Source organism: Acanthopagrus latus, chromosome 2 (assembly GCF_904848185.1).
Source record: "Acanthopagrus latus isolate v.2019 chromosome 2, fAcaLat1.1, whole genome shotgun sequence".
In the NCBI taxonomy this organism is placed as follows: Eukaryota; Metazoa; Chordata; class Actinopteri; order Spariformes; family Sparidae; genus Acanthopagrus; species Acanthopagrus latus.
The window spans coordinates 29,305,163-29,325,292 of NC_051040.1; the positions used below are offsets into that span (position 1 = coordinate 29,305,163).

Consider the following 20,130-nt stretch of genomic DNA (forward strand, 5'->3'; position numbering starts at 1 on the left):
GAAGAATGTCTGTAACCATCTTAAGCCATTAATGTGTTTGTGGGGAGTCTCATGTTTGGGAAGATAAATGGGAGTCTAATGAGGGTGACGTGTCTGTATGCTTGTGTGTGTGTACACTATGACCTAATGGAGACTGTGGTACCCAATAAATTGAAGATGGCTCCTTTGCATTTCAACTAACACAATAATCCCTGCAAGGACAGACACACAAGCACACATTTACAAGTAAACACAACCGTGTGCTGCCAGCAGAAATGAAAATAGCAACCAATAATCATAAATGACAGATAAATGTCTTGGACATTAAGAACATTTTTTTTCTCTTTCCACTCAAACAGATGTGTTAGCAAATAAAAGAGTGGAGTGCTATGACTAACACCAAAACTAAGCTCCAACACTGTTGCTGCAAGACAGAATCAACCAAATCAGGCAAACATGTGCTTGTAAACAGACTGGAGAAATAATGCAAGCAGACAGTGACAGTATGTATAAGCATATGGGCAACAAGATGTTGCTCGTATACTGATCAAACCCACTGTGTTCAAGAACACTAGCCCTAGTCCCACACACACATACGCACTGAGCTAATGTGAGTTTGTGGGGGGAATAGCTTGCTGACAATAATTTAGGGCTCAGGGAGCAGATGAGGTGGAGGCAGTAAGGGGGTGGGGGGTTGAGGTAAGCCACAAGGGCTGCTGGTAACGCCAGAGAAGCCTTTTGTGCCTTTCCAAGTCCAAAGGGAGCCCAGGCAGTGAGATAACATGTGTTTGACATCCTGGGCTGGGAGCATAAAGCTGAGCAGGGGAGAGGAATGAGAGGCTTTACCCAGAGACCTTGGCTAGCATCATAATAGCTACTAGTACTCATAGTATGATATTCCATTTTTTACTCCTCCATTTTTAAATTCACTAAAAGCTTCCTAAAGTTAGCAACACCTAGTCTTCTCAAATAGTCATCTGTGAACCAAGGTCCTACAACAAAAAAACGCATGTCCTGTGAGGTTGTTTTTCCTACAACTGTACCGTACTGGCACTACACCAAGCCAATGTTTCTTGCCAGGCCAACAAAAATCGTATTTTCAGCCAGGCTACACTTGGAAAACACATACAACAGCCAAGTAGCTCTAGCACGACTGATACTCAATTATTGCCGGTCTATGCTGACATTAAAGGTGCTATTCATAAGAAAAATTGACTGTCCCAAAGCATCAGTTTTTGATGAGAGGAGAGTAAGACTCAAAAATCAACTTGAATTACAAATTGCTCCTTTAAGGAGTTGAAAATTCAAATATTGCTATTTTTGGTTGATATTTTGTGCAATGATCCCCTTAAATGGGCTGATAAAACACTTGTGACAAAAACATGAACAAGGACTAACAATAAACTTAATTGTCTAAAGTGACATCAGTGCACTGTAATAGTTAACTTCAAAGGGACATTATGCAATACAAATTACCCTAGGCACCCATCTCTGCAATACAATCTCTAAAAGATACATTTTCACATTGATGCAAAGCAGACAACATACAGTATATGCCAATACAGATATATTAGTGATAGGGAGGAAGGGGCTGGATCACAAGGTAGAAATCAACAAACACAGGGAGAACGTGCTAAATCCACAGTGAAAAGCCCCTGGTCTTTATCAACCACAGAGCCCTCGGGCCAGACATGTAAATTGTGTCCAGTGTCCAGAGTCTATCAAGTCAAACCATATCATACACCTGTGTGAGTTTCAAAGTGTTTTAAACGCAAGAAGATATGATGGGAAAACTGGACTATATGAATGCCCTCATGAATCATTGTTCAAAAGCTGTAACTAGCTGCTCTTGGATTATCAAGCTGTGAACTGAAGTAGGAGAAAGTGATAATTTAGGGAGGGACCTTAACTTGTAAAAAAGTCTGTTCTTTTTCCCATCATCTGCAGCCACAGCCAGGCCCTGCTCCTGGTAGTAGGGCTTTTAGCTAAGTAAGTCCTGTCAATAAAAACATTTACATTTTGTTAGACAGGAAATGTGTGTGAGCACTTTAGCATGTAAAAGGTGTATGAAATGTGAATTTGTTGTTTGTTTAGAACCAAAAGTCAAGTCAGGCTACCAGAATTAATTCTCTAAAAAAAAGCATGGTAATTATTATCATAACATGGCATTAACATAAAACCAGCAGCCACACACATCCTTTCACTGTTCAAAAGCACAGTACGTTCAAGGCTTTAAAGTTATCTAAAACTTGCTGACATTTCACCGGGGTACACAGAACATAACCTACATGTGTAATTTATGGCTAATAGAATATCCAATAGATCGAATAAGATCTACATATTCTTGCTGGAGGACCCAAGATACTTGCTGCTAAATTGAGATTTTTTTTCTCAATTTAGCAACAAGTATGGATATTCTACAAATGTTTTTTGTTTTTTTTCTCACCGACCCCACCTAACTGTGAGCACCGAGAGGGAAAAAAAAAACACTTCACTTCTTTAAAGATGACACAGCTAGCTTACTGGTGATCTGCAAGTCCAAACAATTATTCTGTGTGCCGAAACAATATCAACTGGCTGGTACAGGAGTTAGCTTAGTCTGATTCGGAGATGTTGTTTATTTTACCAGTTAAACAATAGAAAAATCATGTCACTGGATAGTACTGCAAAAGAGCATTTTTTGGACAATGTCTTCCTGCTGGACAATGCCATTTATGATTATGAAGAAAACATAAATACTGTTAATGTAAGACAAAGACATGGACAACTGGCTGCTTTGCTGTTGTGTGTTACATGATGTGTTTTTATTACATATTTCTTTCCACAGCTTGCTGGGTTCATTTTTTGATGTGAGCAACAAAACACTGATGACATGGCATCAGCAAGGTTGTGAAGAACAGAGGATAATGTTAAAATTGTTAGGAAGCAAGCAAGCTAATGCTAGCTAACTAAATATCACATGTCACTCAGTGAATACAGCGAGGCTACCATCTCAAACAGGATTTGTTGTTTGAGGTTATATGAGTGAACTAATCACAAAGCGCTCACTGTGGTCTGTGATGGCTTTTGAGTTGAATTTGTAGCCCCAGCCATTTTTATTCAGTTATTTTGACTAAATAAAATAAAAGTTATAACAAAAACATTTATTTACTGCACTGGTTAGCCTTTGGATGGCAGTATACATCACCTCATCTATATCACCTCAGCATCTGCACTTTTGAGTGTATTCAAAATCATACTTTCGTAATGACTAAAAACCATGGTATAACACATCTACCTCAGTATTGGCCAAGCCTAGTAGGTATTACACCATAACCACTGTGAGTCATTTGACTCTGAAAATCTAGACAAGGCTGTGGAATCAAGATGAGTTCACCATGGCACACACCACTTGAAGGCAAAGCAAGAACATAAACACGGGACGAGCCTTAAGTGCTCATAAAAACATGACCTGTCCACCATCACATCCCCGGAGAAGAAATGGACATACAATAGTAGAATGGCTCAATCGAAGCAGAGCTGCACACATTACATGACCCTCTGTTTACTGCTTTTATGGCCCAAACAGACCAAACAACGTTATGAAGAAGAGGCCCCTGCATTCAGAAACGATTAATAACTATTGAGCATGTTTGGTTTCCTGTGGCCCAGACACTGATAGGGAAGGAAGGCAGACAAAGAGGAGACACATTAAAGCCAGCCAGTAAGGTCAGTTTACTCCAGTCAATGACTTAAGTGGACGGCAATGGCCATACAAGACAGTCTGGACTCTCTTTCACAGCCTCCTTGAGCAGACATGGCAGGTACGGCCAGGAGGATGCAAGAGCTGTGTTGTAAACAATTTTCATGTGTTGAGCTTCAGTTGAAGGGCCTCACATCATGTTCTGATAAAAATCAGTTTAGTCACAATGCAAAGCTTGAAAGATCTGCACTGCAGCCAGCCTTGGTGGCTGGTTGCATTATTATCAATTATCTGCTTTGTGTCCATCTGGCATGTGCAATGCCAATGTGAAAGAGTCACTCATCATGTTGGGCAAATGTACTGGTGAATTGGGGAGTGGTGTTTTGAATCATTTTGACTAGTGATCTCAACTATGACTTCTGTGACCCAACTGTGTGTTTCCTTGGGCAATAAACGTAACTGACTGGACTGGACTGATCACACTGCAGCGACATACAAGAAAGGTCAGAGCAGACTGTATCTGCTGAGGAAGCTCAGGTCTTTTGGGGTGCAGGGGGCACTCCTGACCTCTTTCTATGACTCTGTGGTGGCATCAGCCATTCTATGGAGTAGTCTGCTGGTGCAGCAGTATCTCGGCAGCAGACAGGAGGAGACTTGATAAACTTATCAAGAAGGCCAGCTCCACCCTGGGATGCCCTCTTGACTCAGTGCAGGTGGTGGGAGAGAGCAGGATGATGGACAAGCTGTCATCGCTGCTGGTGCAGGAGTCCCACCCCCTGCAGGACACTCTCACAGTACTGGGCAGCTCCTTCAGCAACAGACTGATACACTCTAAGTGTGTTAAGGAGAGGTATTGCACGTCCTTCCTTCCTGCTGCTGTCAGACTTTACAACCAGCGATGCTCCCAATAGCCTATAGACCTCACCCTGTACCCTGCACTGTGCAGTATGTGTGCACAAGGTCACTTCTGTTTTTGCACTATCTGGTCAATTTCCTTAACACCATATTTATTCCATATTTATTATCTGTATTTAAAATCTACGTTTAAAAAAAACAAAAAACAAAACAAAAACTGCTGTTAATTTTGCAGTACATCATGTAAATATGTACATATGTCTATTCTTCCCTTTTTAAGTGTATTGCTTATTTTTGCTATTGTTCCTGTTATTGTAATATGTTTTTGTTTTTGTAATATTATGTCGCTGCTGTGACAAATTTCCCCATCTGCGGGACATTAAAGGATTTCTGATTCTGATGACTACATAAAATCTCCCTTCTTGTGATCTGACAAAAGATTGATATTGTGAAACTTAAAATGTCAGAAAAACTGCGGTTAAAGACTGACTCTCACTCATGGGGAGGGATGCTGTTTTCTGAGGGAATGTTAACTGAAGTCGCAGTGATTTTTTTTCAAGGCACTACAACAACACCATAGTGGAAGGAGTCAAATATTTGCTGAGTTAAAGTTTTTCACCGTGGACAGACACAGGCAGAAATGTGATGAAGAGTCAGTAGGACAAACAGAATGACTGACTAGATTACAGACAGGATGACAGACAGGATGACAGACACTTCTCCACATATTACTGTGATATTTTTTCCTCATATAAGTTGCCAAGGACACTACCAGTTACCATTTCTCTTTTATTTGATGAGTGACTCAAAAGGGCAGTGTGAATGGGGCTACTAACTAGAGGGGGGCTTAAAAACCCTCAAGAAGACAACAGGTTCACAGACATAAAAGAAACTCTTCAATAATAAGGTGTTATATATTATATTATATATTATATTTTTATGATTTTTAACTAACTGTGATTGCTTTGACCATTTCTATATAGTAGAACAGAAAAACAACCATGTACATCAGTTAAAATGCATGTGTATAATTTTCTTACTTGTAACAAAGAACTTCTTGGTGAAGGTACAGCTGTCAAATGCTGCAATCTTCTCCTGTAGGCTCACAGCAAGAATACTTGAAGAGGGAGAAAAAAAGTACATAAATGAAATCTAAATGAACTGCAGTGTATCATTTTGTCAATACCTGGTCCTGCAGACATACTGTTTGTTGCAGTGGAGATCATAGATGGGTGTCTTGAACTGAATCGATTTGACCATTTCCCCTGTCCGTAGAGAATACAAGTCAGCACAGCAGTAGGGAGGGCTCGTCCTGAAAAGAAATGTATATAGTCAGTATGTGAATACTGTATGCAATCCTTCAGTGGCTGTTGACAAACTTCAGGGCACAATATCATTGTGATGAATGATAACTTCCTATGACAGTAGTCTCAGACTTTTGGATCCTAGTGTGCATATTAAAGTATATGCACAGAAGGATACAAAAGTCTAAGGTAATATTCAACACTAATAATGACTTAACAAAGTAAATTCAGTGATTTAGTTTTATTCAAAGCCAGTGAAGTGAGACCGTATATGAATATGAGTTATTTCAACAATTGGGGTGAAAAATGAGATTGCCATCATAAGATTATTGTCAATAATTTTTTCACCATGTTGAAAAATTTAGCTGATGGTGGTAAGCTGATGGTGACAAAACAAAGTTCCCACATCCCAGAGAACCAGAGAGTCTTTGGTGAACATTTAGGAAGTGAAGTGCCTGCCACTTTGTTTCCACCATGTCCCACTGACCTGCCCCTTCCCAGGGGCCACGTAATGACAGGGAGTGAAATGAACAGCAAAAGGGGAAACGTTTTGTAATACAGCACATTTATAAGAAGCCCTTCTATCAGCACAGCAAAGAAGAGAGTTTCATGAGCAGGGAGAGCCAATACCAGGGAGCGGCTGCTGTAAAGGGAAATTTAAACATAAATCTTAATCAAGCAAGACCCACCAACACCACCAGCCGTCCCCTGTGCCCCTTCCCTCTCTGTGTGAGTAAAACCTCTACCGCTCCTCTACTCTCTGTCACCCTTGGCGAGGCCTGTGGTGCCACGTTGGCGGAGGATGCAGGGGTGAAATGTGGTGTTAGCTTTGTTTCTTGAGCCACAGGACTAAGTGCTTTCAACAGTCTATTTAGTCTGCTTGTGCATACTGACAGCAGTTACATGCTTCATCAGTCTCAACATGGGTAGTGTTTGACTCGATCTTAAGGTTACTAGAGAAGTCAAAGTAAGCTAAAATGTGCCTGTAAAGATAAACACTTTAAATGAATAATGGAAGTTAAGCTTTCAACAACAAAACAACATAGTACAAGATAGTACAAGTCATGATAAGCAGATAACAGTCAACAGTTATTGCCAAGTCATCGAGGGAAATCTGGACATTAAGTGACTAACTCATAAATGGAAGAATTTCATCGTTTACAAGACACAGATGACCTCAACCATGTTGAATATTCCTACAGCCCACCATGTTCCACTGACCAACTCTACTGTGTCAAGGCCTGTCTGCAATCCTAATCATTACTGTTGCTCCTTTTCTTCTTTATGATGGAAAGAGATCTGCTTCTCTCATTTTAAACTCTGGCACAAGCACACACTGCGTTATGTGTTATAGGCAAACAGTAGAGAAAATCTGCCATTTTTAATATACTGGAGTGTAAAAGAGCAGCAAAGACACCTTGAACTGACTACAAACTACAATGCTGAAAAAGCTGCTCTTTAAGCACCTACCGATACATTAAAGAAAGGGGAAAGGTGTGATACTTCTGGTACAGTGTGTTTTTATCAGCATTAATGAGTGACAGCCACAGTCACAGTTCTATTCTGTGCTCTCTATAAGATGTTCATTCCAACGTACATATTTACCCCTAATGCATTCAACAACAGGGCTTGATGTTACATAAATAATATCAAGGTTAAATAACATAAAGGTATGGACATCTTACACGAAATGAACACTTGCAGTTGGCTGGCCAATGCACTTCGTTACAGAATGGCATTGTATTGAGTCATGGTAAAATCCGATGCCAGGTTCAATTTTCTGCTGAACAATTGTTTTCCCCCAGATGCCTCTGCAACAGCACCCACCACCCCACTGCACAAATGCAGAAGACTCACTGGAAAGAACAAGGAGGATGCATTTTTGACACGCTTTTGTCAGTCTGAATACAGCCTGTTCCAGTGGGGGAGGTTCTTAAGTAAAGAGCCAGTCTTCCCTGGCTTTGTCTTCTCCTTACGTCCACCCCTCACCTTTCAAACCTTTGTTTCCATTGTATCTTGATGTGGACTTGTGTGCTTGTGCAGTGTTTGCTATGCCTTACAAGTATCAAGCCTTTCTTTAAATTTAACATCAAATGCCAAACAATGTTAATTCTACAGACTACAGGTCAGGCACAGTTGTATGATGTGTACTGAAGTTTAGGCCACTTGCTTGTTTCCTTTCCATCTACCTCTCTTCAAGCAGTGTAAAACATCATTCATTATGATATAATACATATATATAATCTTGAGTTGATGCAGGATTGTGATTTTGAGGTGCTGCTGACACCGTGAGCACAAACAGGATTATATCACCCAGCACTGCTGACACTCACACGTGCACGCGCGCGCACACACACACACACACACACACAAAAGCAAGCATGCACGCACACACAATTAGTTAATAACAGAGGTGGTACTTTCACACACAACTGTTTTTTCTTGCTGCAGACAAAGGCAGGAACACACACCCAGAGATGCAATGTAAAATAACTGCTGCACCAATATTGATACATGAGTTAAACATGCATGTGTGTGTCTGTGTGTCGGGGCGTGTGTGCGCATATGGGACATTGGTTGGATGTTAGCGCAAGTGTATTCTCCCCTCCAGAACAAGTGGATGCTTACTGGAGAAGATAAAAGAGGTGTCACTGAAGTTTGAACGATCCCTAATTCATTTTTCCATCTGATGGTCCAGAACATCTCTGTCGACATTTTAAAACCCCTTCAACCATCACAGATCAAGAATACAGGCATTAAGATTAATACAAAAAATTTACCTGACGATAATTTACTTTCAGGCGGCTGCATCATCGATTTCAGCATTATCAGAGACCAATCAATCCAATTCAAAGCTCTATCCCGAAAAATGGGCCCCTGGAATTGATTCAAAGGGACAATGATAACCCGCTGTTATAGAATCAAAATGGCACAGGGTTCAATTGTTTTGCTTTTGCAGTATTTTAACAAATGACCCAGTTCTAATGGAGGCAATGCAGGGGCAGATGTAATGAGATTTCCTGATGCTGGGGACATTGGAGCGTAGGTTGAAAGCAAAACTAAATCACAATTATCATTATGGATCATGGCGGGATGTCAGTCCTTGCACATGTTAAGGTGACGCTGAGCACCATTCCCTAGCTCAGTAACAGGCCTATTACGATGGCCCTATTAGATCAATGTGTCAATTACTATTACTCAAACTGGCCCTTGGGTCTGAAAGAAAACAAAATGAGCAAGATGGAGAAAAGGACGCTTGGCTCATTTACTTGCTTTGATACGACAAGATGCTACTTCAGGATTTAAGGACAAATTGGAGCGCCTCTGCCAGATAGAGAACACAAATAATACAAGCCAATAATAAAACACCTTCGGCCAAAATTTCAAACCCATAGCTTCAGCGTTTGACTGCCTTGGAATGAGACTCAACAATCAACTATGTTCTACAGGATCTCCTTCCCTACTGTTAATTATCGGTCAGATTCTCAGTCTTGTTTGCTTATTCATTTAATTGATATTCTTTGGTTTAAATAAAAAAAAATTCTGATTTTTTCTGACTATCTTTGCCAAGAAGGTTGTGTTTTCACACATGCCAATAGGCTTGAGCAAAAATAGGATATGTCTCAGGCTAGAGTAGACCCAAAAACTTTTGTGTAATCTGGGTAAAAGGACTGATCCAGGATTTCTTTCTTTGACACTGTGTCCAAAATTGCTATACTATACAGCGACCAGAGGGCACATTGAGGAATCCATCTCCCTTAGGACTGGACCTACAGAAATCTCAAGCAGCTTTGGTCATTTACTCTCCTACGGCTCTGCCACTGTCGGAACTGTACCAGATTAGGAAAACCTCTTAACAAACACAGTGTTTAATGGGACTTTTATAACCATGTGTGAGTCTTACTTTAAGATATACAACTGTTCACAATGGTCATTACACACCATTATGAATGGTGTGTGTCTTATTATTGTGCCATTATCATCAATCCAGTTCATGGACTTCCTCTTTGATGAAACATGTTGACATCTGTTATTCTAATTTTCACATCAATGCTGCGCTTATTCCATGAGCACTTTCCCTCTGGCTGAGAGAATCTGCACACATCTTTTTATGAACGTGAACTAAACCAGGGGATCAAAACCACAAGATTTCATGTGGCTGTGGAAAGCATAGATGGAAGCCTGAGGAGGAATTAAAAAGCAGGCAAATAAATTCATTTACAAGGAAGGGACGTCACCACATTTCCGACAGTGCACAGTTTTATGAGCTCCCCAAATACGTACAACAATTACATGCTGTGGAAATGCTAAACAAATACAACCTCAGTTTGGGAAGTCAAGGCTGGCTCTGCTGACAGAGAGAACCCAAGTGCTCAAACTGCTTAACTTTTGAAGAAAAAGTGTTTCCGCTGGGGTTCAACTGATAGGGCCTATTGAAAACCAAAACCAGACATTTCGAATCAACATTGCAATAGTTTATGCAAACATCCAACAAGTACTAAAAGGTCTCTCCAGAATTGTGCTCTCGGCAGGGTAGGAAAGCCGCTGAAAAAGCTTTTAGACCATGTGACACAAACTCTTTGCAGCTACAAGAAAGGCGAGTGGTTGACATTCAAACAGAAATTGACCACGTAATTTTTCCTCAGCCTCCATTTCAATCATATGGCACAAACTTTATCAGAAGATGGAGTTGTCATGGTATCATACTGTATTAAAATGTCATATACTCTTAACACTTCAAGGACCTTTCATACATGTGTGTAAAGATAATAATTTCTGCAACTACAATTCCATGAAAGCCTGAAAATTACAACTGCACTGCAACATTTCCCCCACTGTTGTTTGTTGCTTTTAACTCCCACTCCTTCCATTCTCAGCTCTAACCCTGCCCCCCAACACTCAACAAATGCCGGCCACATCAGAGCCTGCTGGGGGCCTGGAGGGAGCCACAGTGATTCCGGCAAGCTGCAGGCATTAGTAGGAAAGTAATTAGGGTAAAAAGTTCAACCACAGCTCTATGTGTACAGAGCTGCCAGAAATACATTTCCTTCACTGTTTAATACTGCACATGCAGTATACAGGCCAGCATTTTGGAAACCCACTGCCCTCTATGTACTGTATGCACTGTATGTATGTATGTATGTATGTATGTATGCATGTATATATGTATATGTGTGTGTGTGTGTGTGTGTGTGTGTGTGTGTGTGTGTGTGTGTGTGTGTGTGTGTGTGTGTGTGTGTGTGTGTGTGTGTGTGTGTGTGTGTTGTGAGGAGGGAAAGCATTGCATCATATAAAATAAAAACCCAAACAAAACCAAATACTACTCTACTCTACAAGCTACAAAAAAGGCAAGACAGTAGTAAACAAAACTTGCAACTTTTTAAACCACTGAATGACAGATAGTGTAACAATGAAAAGAAATTCAATATGGGAATTTATATGCAGTCCATAAATCCAGCTTATTCTATCTTCCTCCCACGGCAGTGAAGTGGGCATTAATATTCATTACCAAAACCATGGCTTGCATTAGATTCAATTTTAGCCATTTTAGCCGTGTGTGCCAATGTTCTGTCTGAGATAAGTGGAAGCACTTGACACAAGAAACATCTGGTCATGCAGGAGTTCTTTTTTCTGCTGTGACATCTTAAAGCTGTATCTAGACATGTGATGAGTCCATTTTTCATCTGCTTGTGCAACGGATATGAGTTGGAGGACAGCTTTCAGGAGGGTACAACATTTATGTGTTACAATGCAGATGACCTGAGAATTATTTTATCAGGTGCTAACAATTCTGGATCTGCAAAATCACTTTCCAGCCTGTACAAACAGTGCCTCCATGATACTTCTGTATATCTGTACTAACACTATAAACATTCCTCCACCAGGGCTTCTTAAACTAACTTTTAGCAGGAGGGCAGCTCCTTCGATGACACTCACCCAAGTAAGGATTATGATGATATGTACTTTTCCTGAAAATTGCAGTTTGAGGTTAAGGTGATAAAATGTAAATACTTACACAGAAACATTTATCATACACAGAACCAGATAATTTATTCTAGGTGACTAAACTATGCAAATATATGATGCCAAAATAAAAAGCTTCAGTCTCATTGATCAGTAAGTCATTTGATTTAGGTTCCTGTGAGCTACTCATTTGAATTGAATAATAAATGTAAATAAAGGATATCACCATTGAAAACATGGAATTTATCTCACACTGTCCAGTTCACCTTTCTGTCACTCCCCTGCTATCTAACATCTCCTTACAGGTGAAAAAAGGGTTCATCTCAATGTCATCTACTATTACTGTCACACAGCTGGCTTTGATGTACTCAAATCTTCACTGTTTTGCAGCTATATTCAACCCAGTGCCTTATAAGGCTGAAAGGACCTCAGCAAAGTGAGAGCATATGCTTTATTTTGCATCCCACATAACACAAGACTGTTGGGACCTAACTACATGGTTCTAACAATAGAGCAGCCTGCATGTAGACCAAAGCCCAACATGCAACCTCCTTGCACTAACAAAGCTTGGTAAACAAAGGAAAGTGCCTAGAGTCCAATAGGTGGTGACTGGCTGCCACAGTCCCCCGAAGTTTGAAAACTCCCTTCTACTATTGTCCGATAGCCCACCTGAACACACCATCAGTTCTGGCGGCCAAGCATAGGAATTAAAAACCGTTGCACACCTATTTCAATGCAGTCCCATCGTAACGTGTTATTGGAAGTGTCAGCTTTTATCTGTGCAGCTGTTACTCAATGGAACACCCAAATGTTTGGATTTTACTTTTACCTCACAAGTGAGGCTTATTTAGTGTCTGGACAGATACTAGAGTTTAATGTGTATTGTATGCTTCTAATCAACATTGTTTATGAGTTTGTTTTGTTCATTTGCCTCGTTAACCAGCCCTTGGCATGGCCACATCCACCATCTTGAACACTCTGTGACGTCATCCTCCACATCAGCCATCTTGGCTCTCCCTCTGTCTCTTTGTCTCTCTGACACAAAACAATTACACAATTAATATTAATAATTACTATTAGTAATTCCTAATTGCTAATGAGCACATCTGTCCTGCTTTTGTTCCACAATAATACAAACTATTCATTTAATTGCCCCTCCAGGGATAAATAGGGTTTTTTGAATTGAACTGAATTGAATTAAACTGAAACTAGGATGGCACACATCTCCACCAAGGCCCAACAGTCTTCACTCTTGAATTCAATCAAGCATAATCCAATATCAAACTCAATGGGCCTTTACCACTCTTATAACACCCATGGCGGCTTAACCATAGTTTAAGATAGCTAAATCAAGGATTTACATCCACCTGTACTCATTCATAGATACCTGTCAACTAAATACTTGATTTCTTCCATCACCGTGATATTAAGAAAACACCCTATCTCGCATTGTAAGAAGAAAATTAGAAAGAATTTTCCCTACACCCATCTTCCCTCCAAATTTAATGGAAATTCGTTCTGTATTTTCAGCAATCCTGCTAACAAATCAGCCAACCAACAGACAAACAAACATACAGTTGGGTAAAAAACATAAGCTTCTTGGCAGAGGTAAATATTGACAAGACCAAAGGTTCATAATTTTACTACACCAGGGTTGTAACATGAAACTGAGTGTCACTTCCTGCTGTAAAACGGGGGGGACAATTTTATACAATGGAGTGCAGAGGATGAATTGAGGAGTCTCGCAGCAGGAGGAAAGAAGCTGCTTTGTAGTCTAGTGGTATAGAAACAGATACTTGGACAGACACAGATATCATGGAATATACAGCTATGCTAGCAGTTCTGTGAAGCTGTACTTAGTAAAACTGTCAGCGGGCTATGCTCACATTTACAAAGTAAATGCTCACCATGTACGGATATGGGTACTTAAGCGTCCAATATTATACTGTTTTTCATAAATTTCACACAGCTGTCAGAGGTCCAACAGCTCTGTATTCGATATGCATTGCCCCAAACCCATCTGTGGTCCTGAATTTCAGCTGTCTAAATGTCGCTCTACAGAGCTCTATTCAGAGCAGTCTGTTTCTGTGCCTGCACCTTTAAATGCCAATGAGCTCCATCTGTCAACGCCTAGTTGGAAGCCCTGCCTGCTATGTCACTCTCAGGGAGGGGAAGCCCCTTGCGTTAGCAGTAGCATGCGCTAATGTTTACGGTGGATGTATATATGTATCGCTATGGCTCGCAGAGATTCCACACCCCCCCGCACGTCTGTATGCACTCCCATCAATGCTTGGGTATGCTTGCGATGACTTAGAAATTATTTTCTGGGGAATCTCCTCATCAGCCAGCTCCAGGACAGTGTGTGGCCGTACTTGGCAGTGTCGTATGCACCATTACACACCATTACATAATGCTCAATTGGTGCTCATTTGGATTTCAGTCAGGGAATATAAGGGGGACAGTCAATGGCATCAATGCCTTTGTCCTCCAGGAACTGCCTACACATTCTGGCCACATACGGCCAGGCCTTGTATTGCATTGCATGAGGTCCCAATATTGCTCTGAGGATTTCATCCCGGTACCTAACAGCCATCAGGGTACTGTTGGCTATGACATGGATGTCACTGACCCATGGCAAAACCAGTCATGGTAATTATGTTGCTAGCAGCATAACATTCACCACGACATCTCTCCATTGCACCATTGCAGTAGAAACTGATTCACAATCACTTGAAGTTTAATTGACTTGGTGTTATACTTTGACGATTAAGTGTTCCCTAATTTATTTTTTTTGAGCAGATTATTTTACATGTTGAGGGGGAAGTAAATGTCTTAACCAAATTTCACTGAAAGAATAAATGTCAAATTCATGGTGGTATTACAGAAGAGGTCAGGGGAGTCATTTTGATTTATTCTGTTCATCCCATGACTTTTGTCACATGGTTTTGGCAATATGTAACAAGTACAAATTTTAGCCTGTTGGTGGCACTTAAAAGAAAAATGCAGCTCATGATTGTTACAATCCATGGATTTAGATGGATTCATCAATCAAATGATTAACAATCTAATAATACCTTTAGTGCAAAGTGAAAACATTCATCGTCATCTTTCGACATCTCTTCGAGGCATCACCTTTTCTGTTTAAGTGCACTTCCTAAACATTTAATAGTAGTGCCAGCCGCCAAGAAGGTAATGGCCAAATAAAGTTGAATATGGATATATGGATGGATGGATATGGATTTACCCCGGTCTTGGGAATTAATCAGCTACATTTTGGATTTATTCTGGTGGTTTACAGCCTTAGGTATAACCAAAGTCACTTAAAGTCATCCACTGCACTCCTTTAACACAAAGACAAAATGTCATGGCAATATATTCATTGTTGCACAATTTCACCAAAAATGCCAAAACACGTAAACCTGCTGGTGGCTCTAGACCAAATTGCATGGTCAGTAGTATTCATCTCCTGAGGATTCCTTAGCCTGAACCAACCAACAGACTGACTTTGGAATCCACAGGGCCACATCGCTACTTGGCTTAACATTTCATCAATTAAGGTATGTGACTGAATGCCATCACTTGGCAGCTCCAAATATGGTAGGTCACCTCTGGAGTTCTCCTCAATTTTGATCAAGATGGAAGTCATTTCCTAAGTAAAGATAAAAATCTTTTTACTTCTAAAACAAATCACATGTTTTTCGGCCATTGAGATGTAAGGCTTACTCTGAGACAGAAGATAAATATGAAACTACTACTACTACTACTGCTGTGTACTTAGTGTACTGTAAAGGAAAAGGAATGGTTTTAACACTATTAAAATGCAATATTAACTGCTTTGACCAAAAAGGTCTGGTTCAGGGAATGGGCTTGTGGTAAAGGTTTGAAAAGTCATTACTAATCATTCAGCCTGTCGGGTGTGTTTATATGCACCACTTCCAGTACTACTGAGTTTAATCTGACTTCCTATTTCAAGGGGGAAAACTGGCGAGGCAGAACACATTTTCGACAGACATAAAACAGACATGCAAGTCAAAATAAACGAGTGAAGCCTGAGCCCCAAACCTCTGCCTATGCACTAAGCAACTGAGTATGTATGTGAGTGTGTGTGTGGGGCAAAGAATAAGTGGAAGTGGAAGACAAGTTTACAGTTATACTCATTTCCACAGAAGGTATGACAACAGGGGTCTGGGAAAGACTTCAGACACACCATTTTTTTCTGTGAAGAATTTGCCATTCCCGCCCACAAATTGAACGCAAATTTGGACACGAGGACAAAAAGATCACTAGTGTCTGCGGATTCTGCCCTGGTATGATGTCCTTTCTGAACACTGACATCATCATGGACACACAATCCATACAGCTTCATATCAATATTAAGCCAGTAAAAGCACAAATTGAATACATACATGGACTCAAGGATACCTTCCCTGAGGTTCTATCTACCCTACACATACAGTAGGCTTGGATAGCATGAGCATGTGTGTGTTTTGTGCCCATGGGTGGTCATAATGTGACAGTGAAGAACACCATAACCTCATGGTGGATAAAAAGCATCACTTCTCCAAATCCCCTTAATCTGGGGCCTAGGTTTATACAAATGCTTGATGATTTCCATTTAATACACTTTAGAAGATGGATACATCCGGTCCACAGAGCAAAACCTGTCATGAAAATGCACTGAAACACAAGGGCTTAGTGCCACAATGGGCTTTTGCTATCAAAAGTGTTTGTATGTGTGTGTGAGCTAAAGGGAATTTGTTGCTTGCAGCCATGTAATTAATAACCTGCATTATTTCACTACAGGATGGAAATCAGATTTGAATTCAGATGTCAAGGAGTATAAAACTACGTTTCATAATTTGATTTTGCATGGAATTTACAACAAATTTGAGGGACAAGGAGTGGCACCTAAAATTATAATGATAACAGAGACAGTATATCAAGTACACATGACCTAATGCCATTAGTATGATGCAGATACATGTTACTCATGCTAGAGTAAAATGTGTAATCACTGCACATCAGCTTGTATGGATATTGCCATTATGAAGCACCTCAAAGATAGAAAATGGAAGACTGATAAAGTCTGAAGCCCTTTGCACATTTACTTTCCAAACAGTGGATGTGTCACAGTGAGCTTGACGTTTGACCACCAATAAAGAATCAGACCATTCAAGTCTTTTCAAGTGGACTTTTGCGCCAAATTTAAAGAAATTCAGTCTCCTCTCCTTTCATTTTCTGAGATATCAAGTTCACAAGAATGGGACAAATGAACAGAGGGACAGCCTCGTCTTATGCCAGCAAAAGCAAAAGTATGACACAGGAATGACAGTGGTGATATTTAAGGCATAGAAAAGAAAAAAAAGCCCAGTGATTGTGTTGGCCTTTTGTAAATGAGAATATCCATGGCCTCAAAGGTGATTTCGCCTCCTACATCTGTATTAGCCAGAACCCCCAAAATAGCCCTCCCCATTAGTAATCCACATGGTGAAAGTGGATTATACTGGTTAAAGGAAAAAAGGAGCACATCCTCTGAGGATCTAGAGATTCTGTGAGGGGGTTGTTGGAAATTTTACCGACAGTTGCCAAACTCTGGAGAACAAAGCCCACTTATATGTCACTGAACTTTTGCCCAAGAAGTATGTCCACTCAAAACACCCACAAACAGTTAAACTGCCTCCACCATAGCCATCAAATTTACATTAATTGAGAAAGAGCAGCCTTAAATTTTCCAAATTTGAATACCTGTGGATGTAATTAAAATGAATGAAAATAATAACAACAGCAAGAAGGGGAAGGAAACAAGAATCCTTTCCAGAAATGCGAGGAGACATACCATGGTCTGCAATGGCACCAGCATTCTTAACTAATTCCTACAGCCCACTGGCACTGGTGCTGCGAGTGAAAGCGACGCATATGTAGCTTTACTGTCAAGAAGATCACTGGATTTCTACATTGTTTGGACTTAAAGCATAATCCCTTCCATTGATAAAATTATGTTGAGTGTGCCTGGCTGGAAATCCACAAGTACAGGGCTTCAGCACACATGCTTTTTCCCTTCTCTGGTTTTCCTTTAATTTGCAAATCTTGTAATCTAAGCCTAGAGCTGACTGAACCAACTTCTAAACCAGCACCGCTGTAGCGGCCAAGGCTCCAATCTGTTTTCCATTTAAGTGTCAAGACGGCATCCTTTTTGGTGGTTAACAAAATCTGTTATTTCAAAATGATTATATGCTAAAAATTGTGTGAGGATCTTAGTAAGTTTATGAACAGGCCCAATGGAAAGTACTGTGCTTCACCCGGAAGCCTTTTTCCTTCTCTTGTTTGACCAGAGTGTTATTTACAAAGCACTTCTGTAGGGGGAAGAACCAGGCTGTGCCATTCAGCCAGAGGTCAGGGTTTCTGCTTTTCAACACAGTGCATGTTTTCAGCATTAGTGTCGAGAGACGCCTGGATGATGAGCCAAACCGTCAAAATGCTGCTTGTCTCAGTGTCAGTGAGGACATAGGAAAAGCAGAAGCAAAGGCAACGGCGTCAGAGAAACAGGGGCGGCAGTCCCTGGAAAACATCAAGAAGGTGGTCTCCATCAAGAACAAGCTGAAGACAGACTTCCTTATTTCATTTCTCCGGGAGGATATATTGAGTTAAATTTTGTGTTGCTCTGGAAGAGCACCATAAGTAAATGTAGGAGGGGGGAATAGGGGAGGGAAAGGACTGGGTATGGGGAAGTGCCTTGGGGTCTGTCACTTTTAAAATTCAGTTTCTTTTACTAATCAAAGGCGTGACATTCCCTGTCAAAACTCTTAGAATCCCAGGGATTTTTGCATCTGTTTAGTCAACGTTTAGTCTGCCAATGGGGTGATCAGGTATTGCTAGATTTCAAACCACTCTGCTACTAAGAATTCATGATTCACAGTCACTAAACCAACATTACTGGCTCAGCTCCAGGGTGCAAACAGGAAGGGATCACAACCTGAAGTGGGGTGTTCTTTGATGCCCCTTATTATCAAAAGATAATTACTTTCAGATGTAGGATTTGTACCTTACAACATTGCAAAGCGTAAAACACTTTACACCCCCTTCTGTACATTTTAAACAAAATGTCATTAGGATGTTTCATTCCAAACACACATAGAGGTTGCTTTATTTTTTGGGAGAGTTCCCCTGAAATAAACCCAATGACAGACAGTTTCTCTCTGTGGCCACTTTATTCGTTCCAGTACACATATACAATTGCAATAATGCAATCCAATACAACAGATCAGCAAAAATTTCTACATTAAGGAAGATTAAAATTTTCAGATTTTCTTGATAGTGCAAAAAAGGTATTAGTTCACCAATTCATTTACCACTGAGGTCGTAGTTAACGGTAGTGCTGTACTGGACTGTATTACATTGAAATGTGTTTCTAATGTTCTCAAGCTTCAAACAAATGCTCAATTTGATTTAGACAGACAGGTTCATTTTTTGCTTCGCTGTGTCAATGTCTGCAATGCTGTCCACAAATGCCTCTTGTTTTTAAGCAATCTGATGTGTGGACTGAACAGATGTGATTTCAAATTTGAATAACAAGAATAGACAATACTCATTTTATGAACATGTAGTGAGAAAAATATCAAATCTTGGCCTTGGACCATTTCAAACACTTCCAAAATAGCATCCATCATATTGTAAATCAGTTCTAGGTAGCTTATGTTGCAACATTCACCCAAGAAACTAAATCAAATTAAAGCTGCTCTAATTCATATTTATGAACAATGGGTCAAATGACTGTGTGTAAGGTTTTTTATCTTTCAGCTAATTGTTGTGGTTTTTGCAGGCTGTAAGCCTGTAAAAGAAAAGAAAAGATCAAAGCAGCTTTAAGCTTAGTGTTGGCGGTTTTTAAAATTAGTTTTAATGACAGTTTTCCCAACAAAAATTCCCAAGCCAATCCTAGGGATCAGTATTGGGGCCAATAGGAGCACACTGCAATGGACTGGTATCAGCTTAAAAAAAGGCAGTCCAATGCTGATCGTGTGTTTTCTCTCCCTCTGCCTGCCAGTTTTGTCTAAATCACTGTGTGTGAATGGGAAAAAGTCTTAATTGCTATATGTACTGTGGGAAATGTGGTACTGTATTAGTGTTTATTTTGATCCATTTTGAATATTCTATATTTGTTTGTTTGTTTAAATGTGTTTGAAAGTGTTATAATCAACTGTAATACAACTGTAATATGATGTGAAATATAGCTGCAGGAGTATCAACTCATATCTAGTTGATGGTGTGCTACTCGGTGGCTGCAATTGCTGTAGTGTTTGTTTGGAATTATGCAGGACTTACAGTAGCACATGGAGACCTTCAGACATT

The 20,130-nt window shown here is 40.2% G+C and overlaps 1 protein-coding gene across 4 annotated transcripts in view; it reads right to left on the reverse strand.

Moving 5' to 3' along the window:
- bcas3 (BCAS3 microtubule associated cell migration factor) overlaps positions 1-20,130 on the reverse strand; it is a 345,864-nt gene that overhangs the window by 308,761 nt on the left and 16,973 nt on the right. For all 4 annotated transcript variants that reach the window (XM_037120193.1, XM_037120185.1, XM_037120201.1 and 1 more), the window contains exons 8-9: positions 5,721-5,828; positions 5,557-5,633 (exon numbers count right to left, since the gene is read on the reverse strand). In XM_037120193.1, the coding sequence (XP_036976088.1) occupies positions 5,557-5,633; positions 5,721-5,828 (185 nt within the window). The remainder of the gene's footprint in view (positions 1-5,556; positions 5,634-5,720; positions 5,829-20,130) is intronic.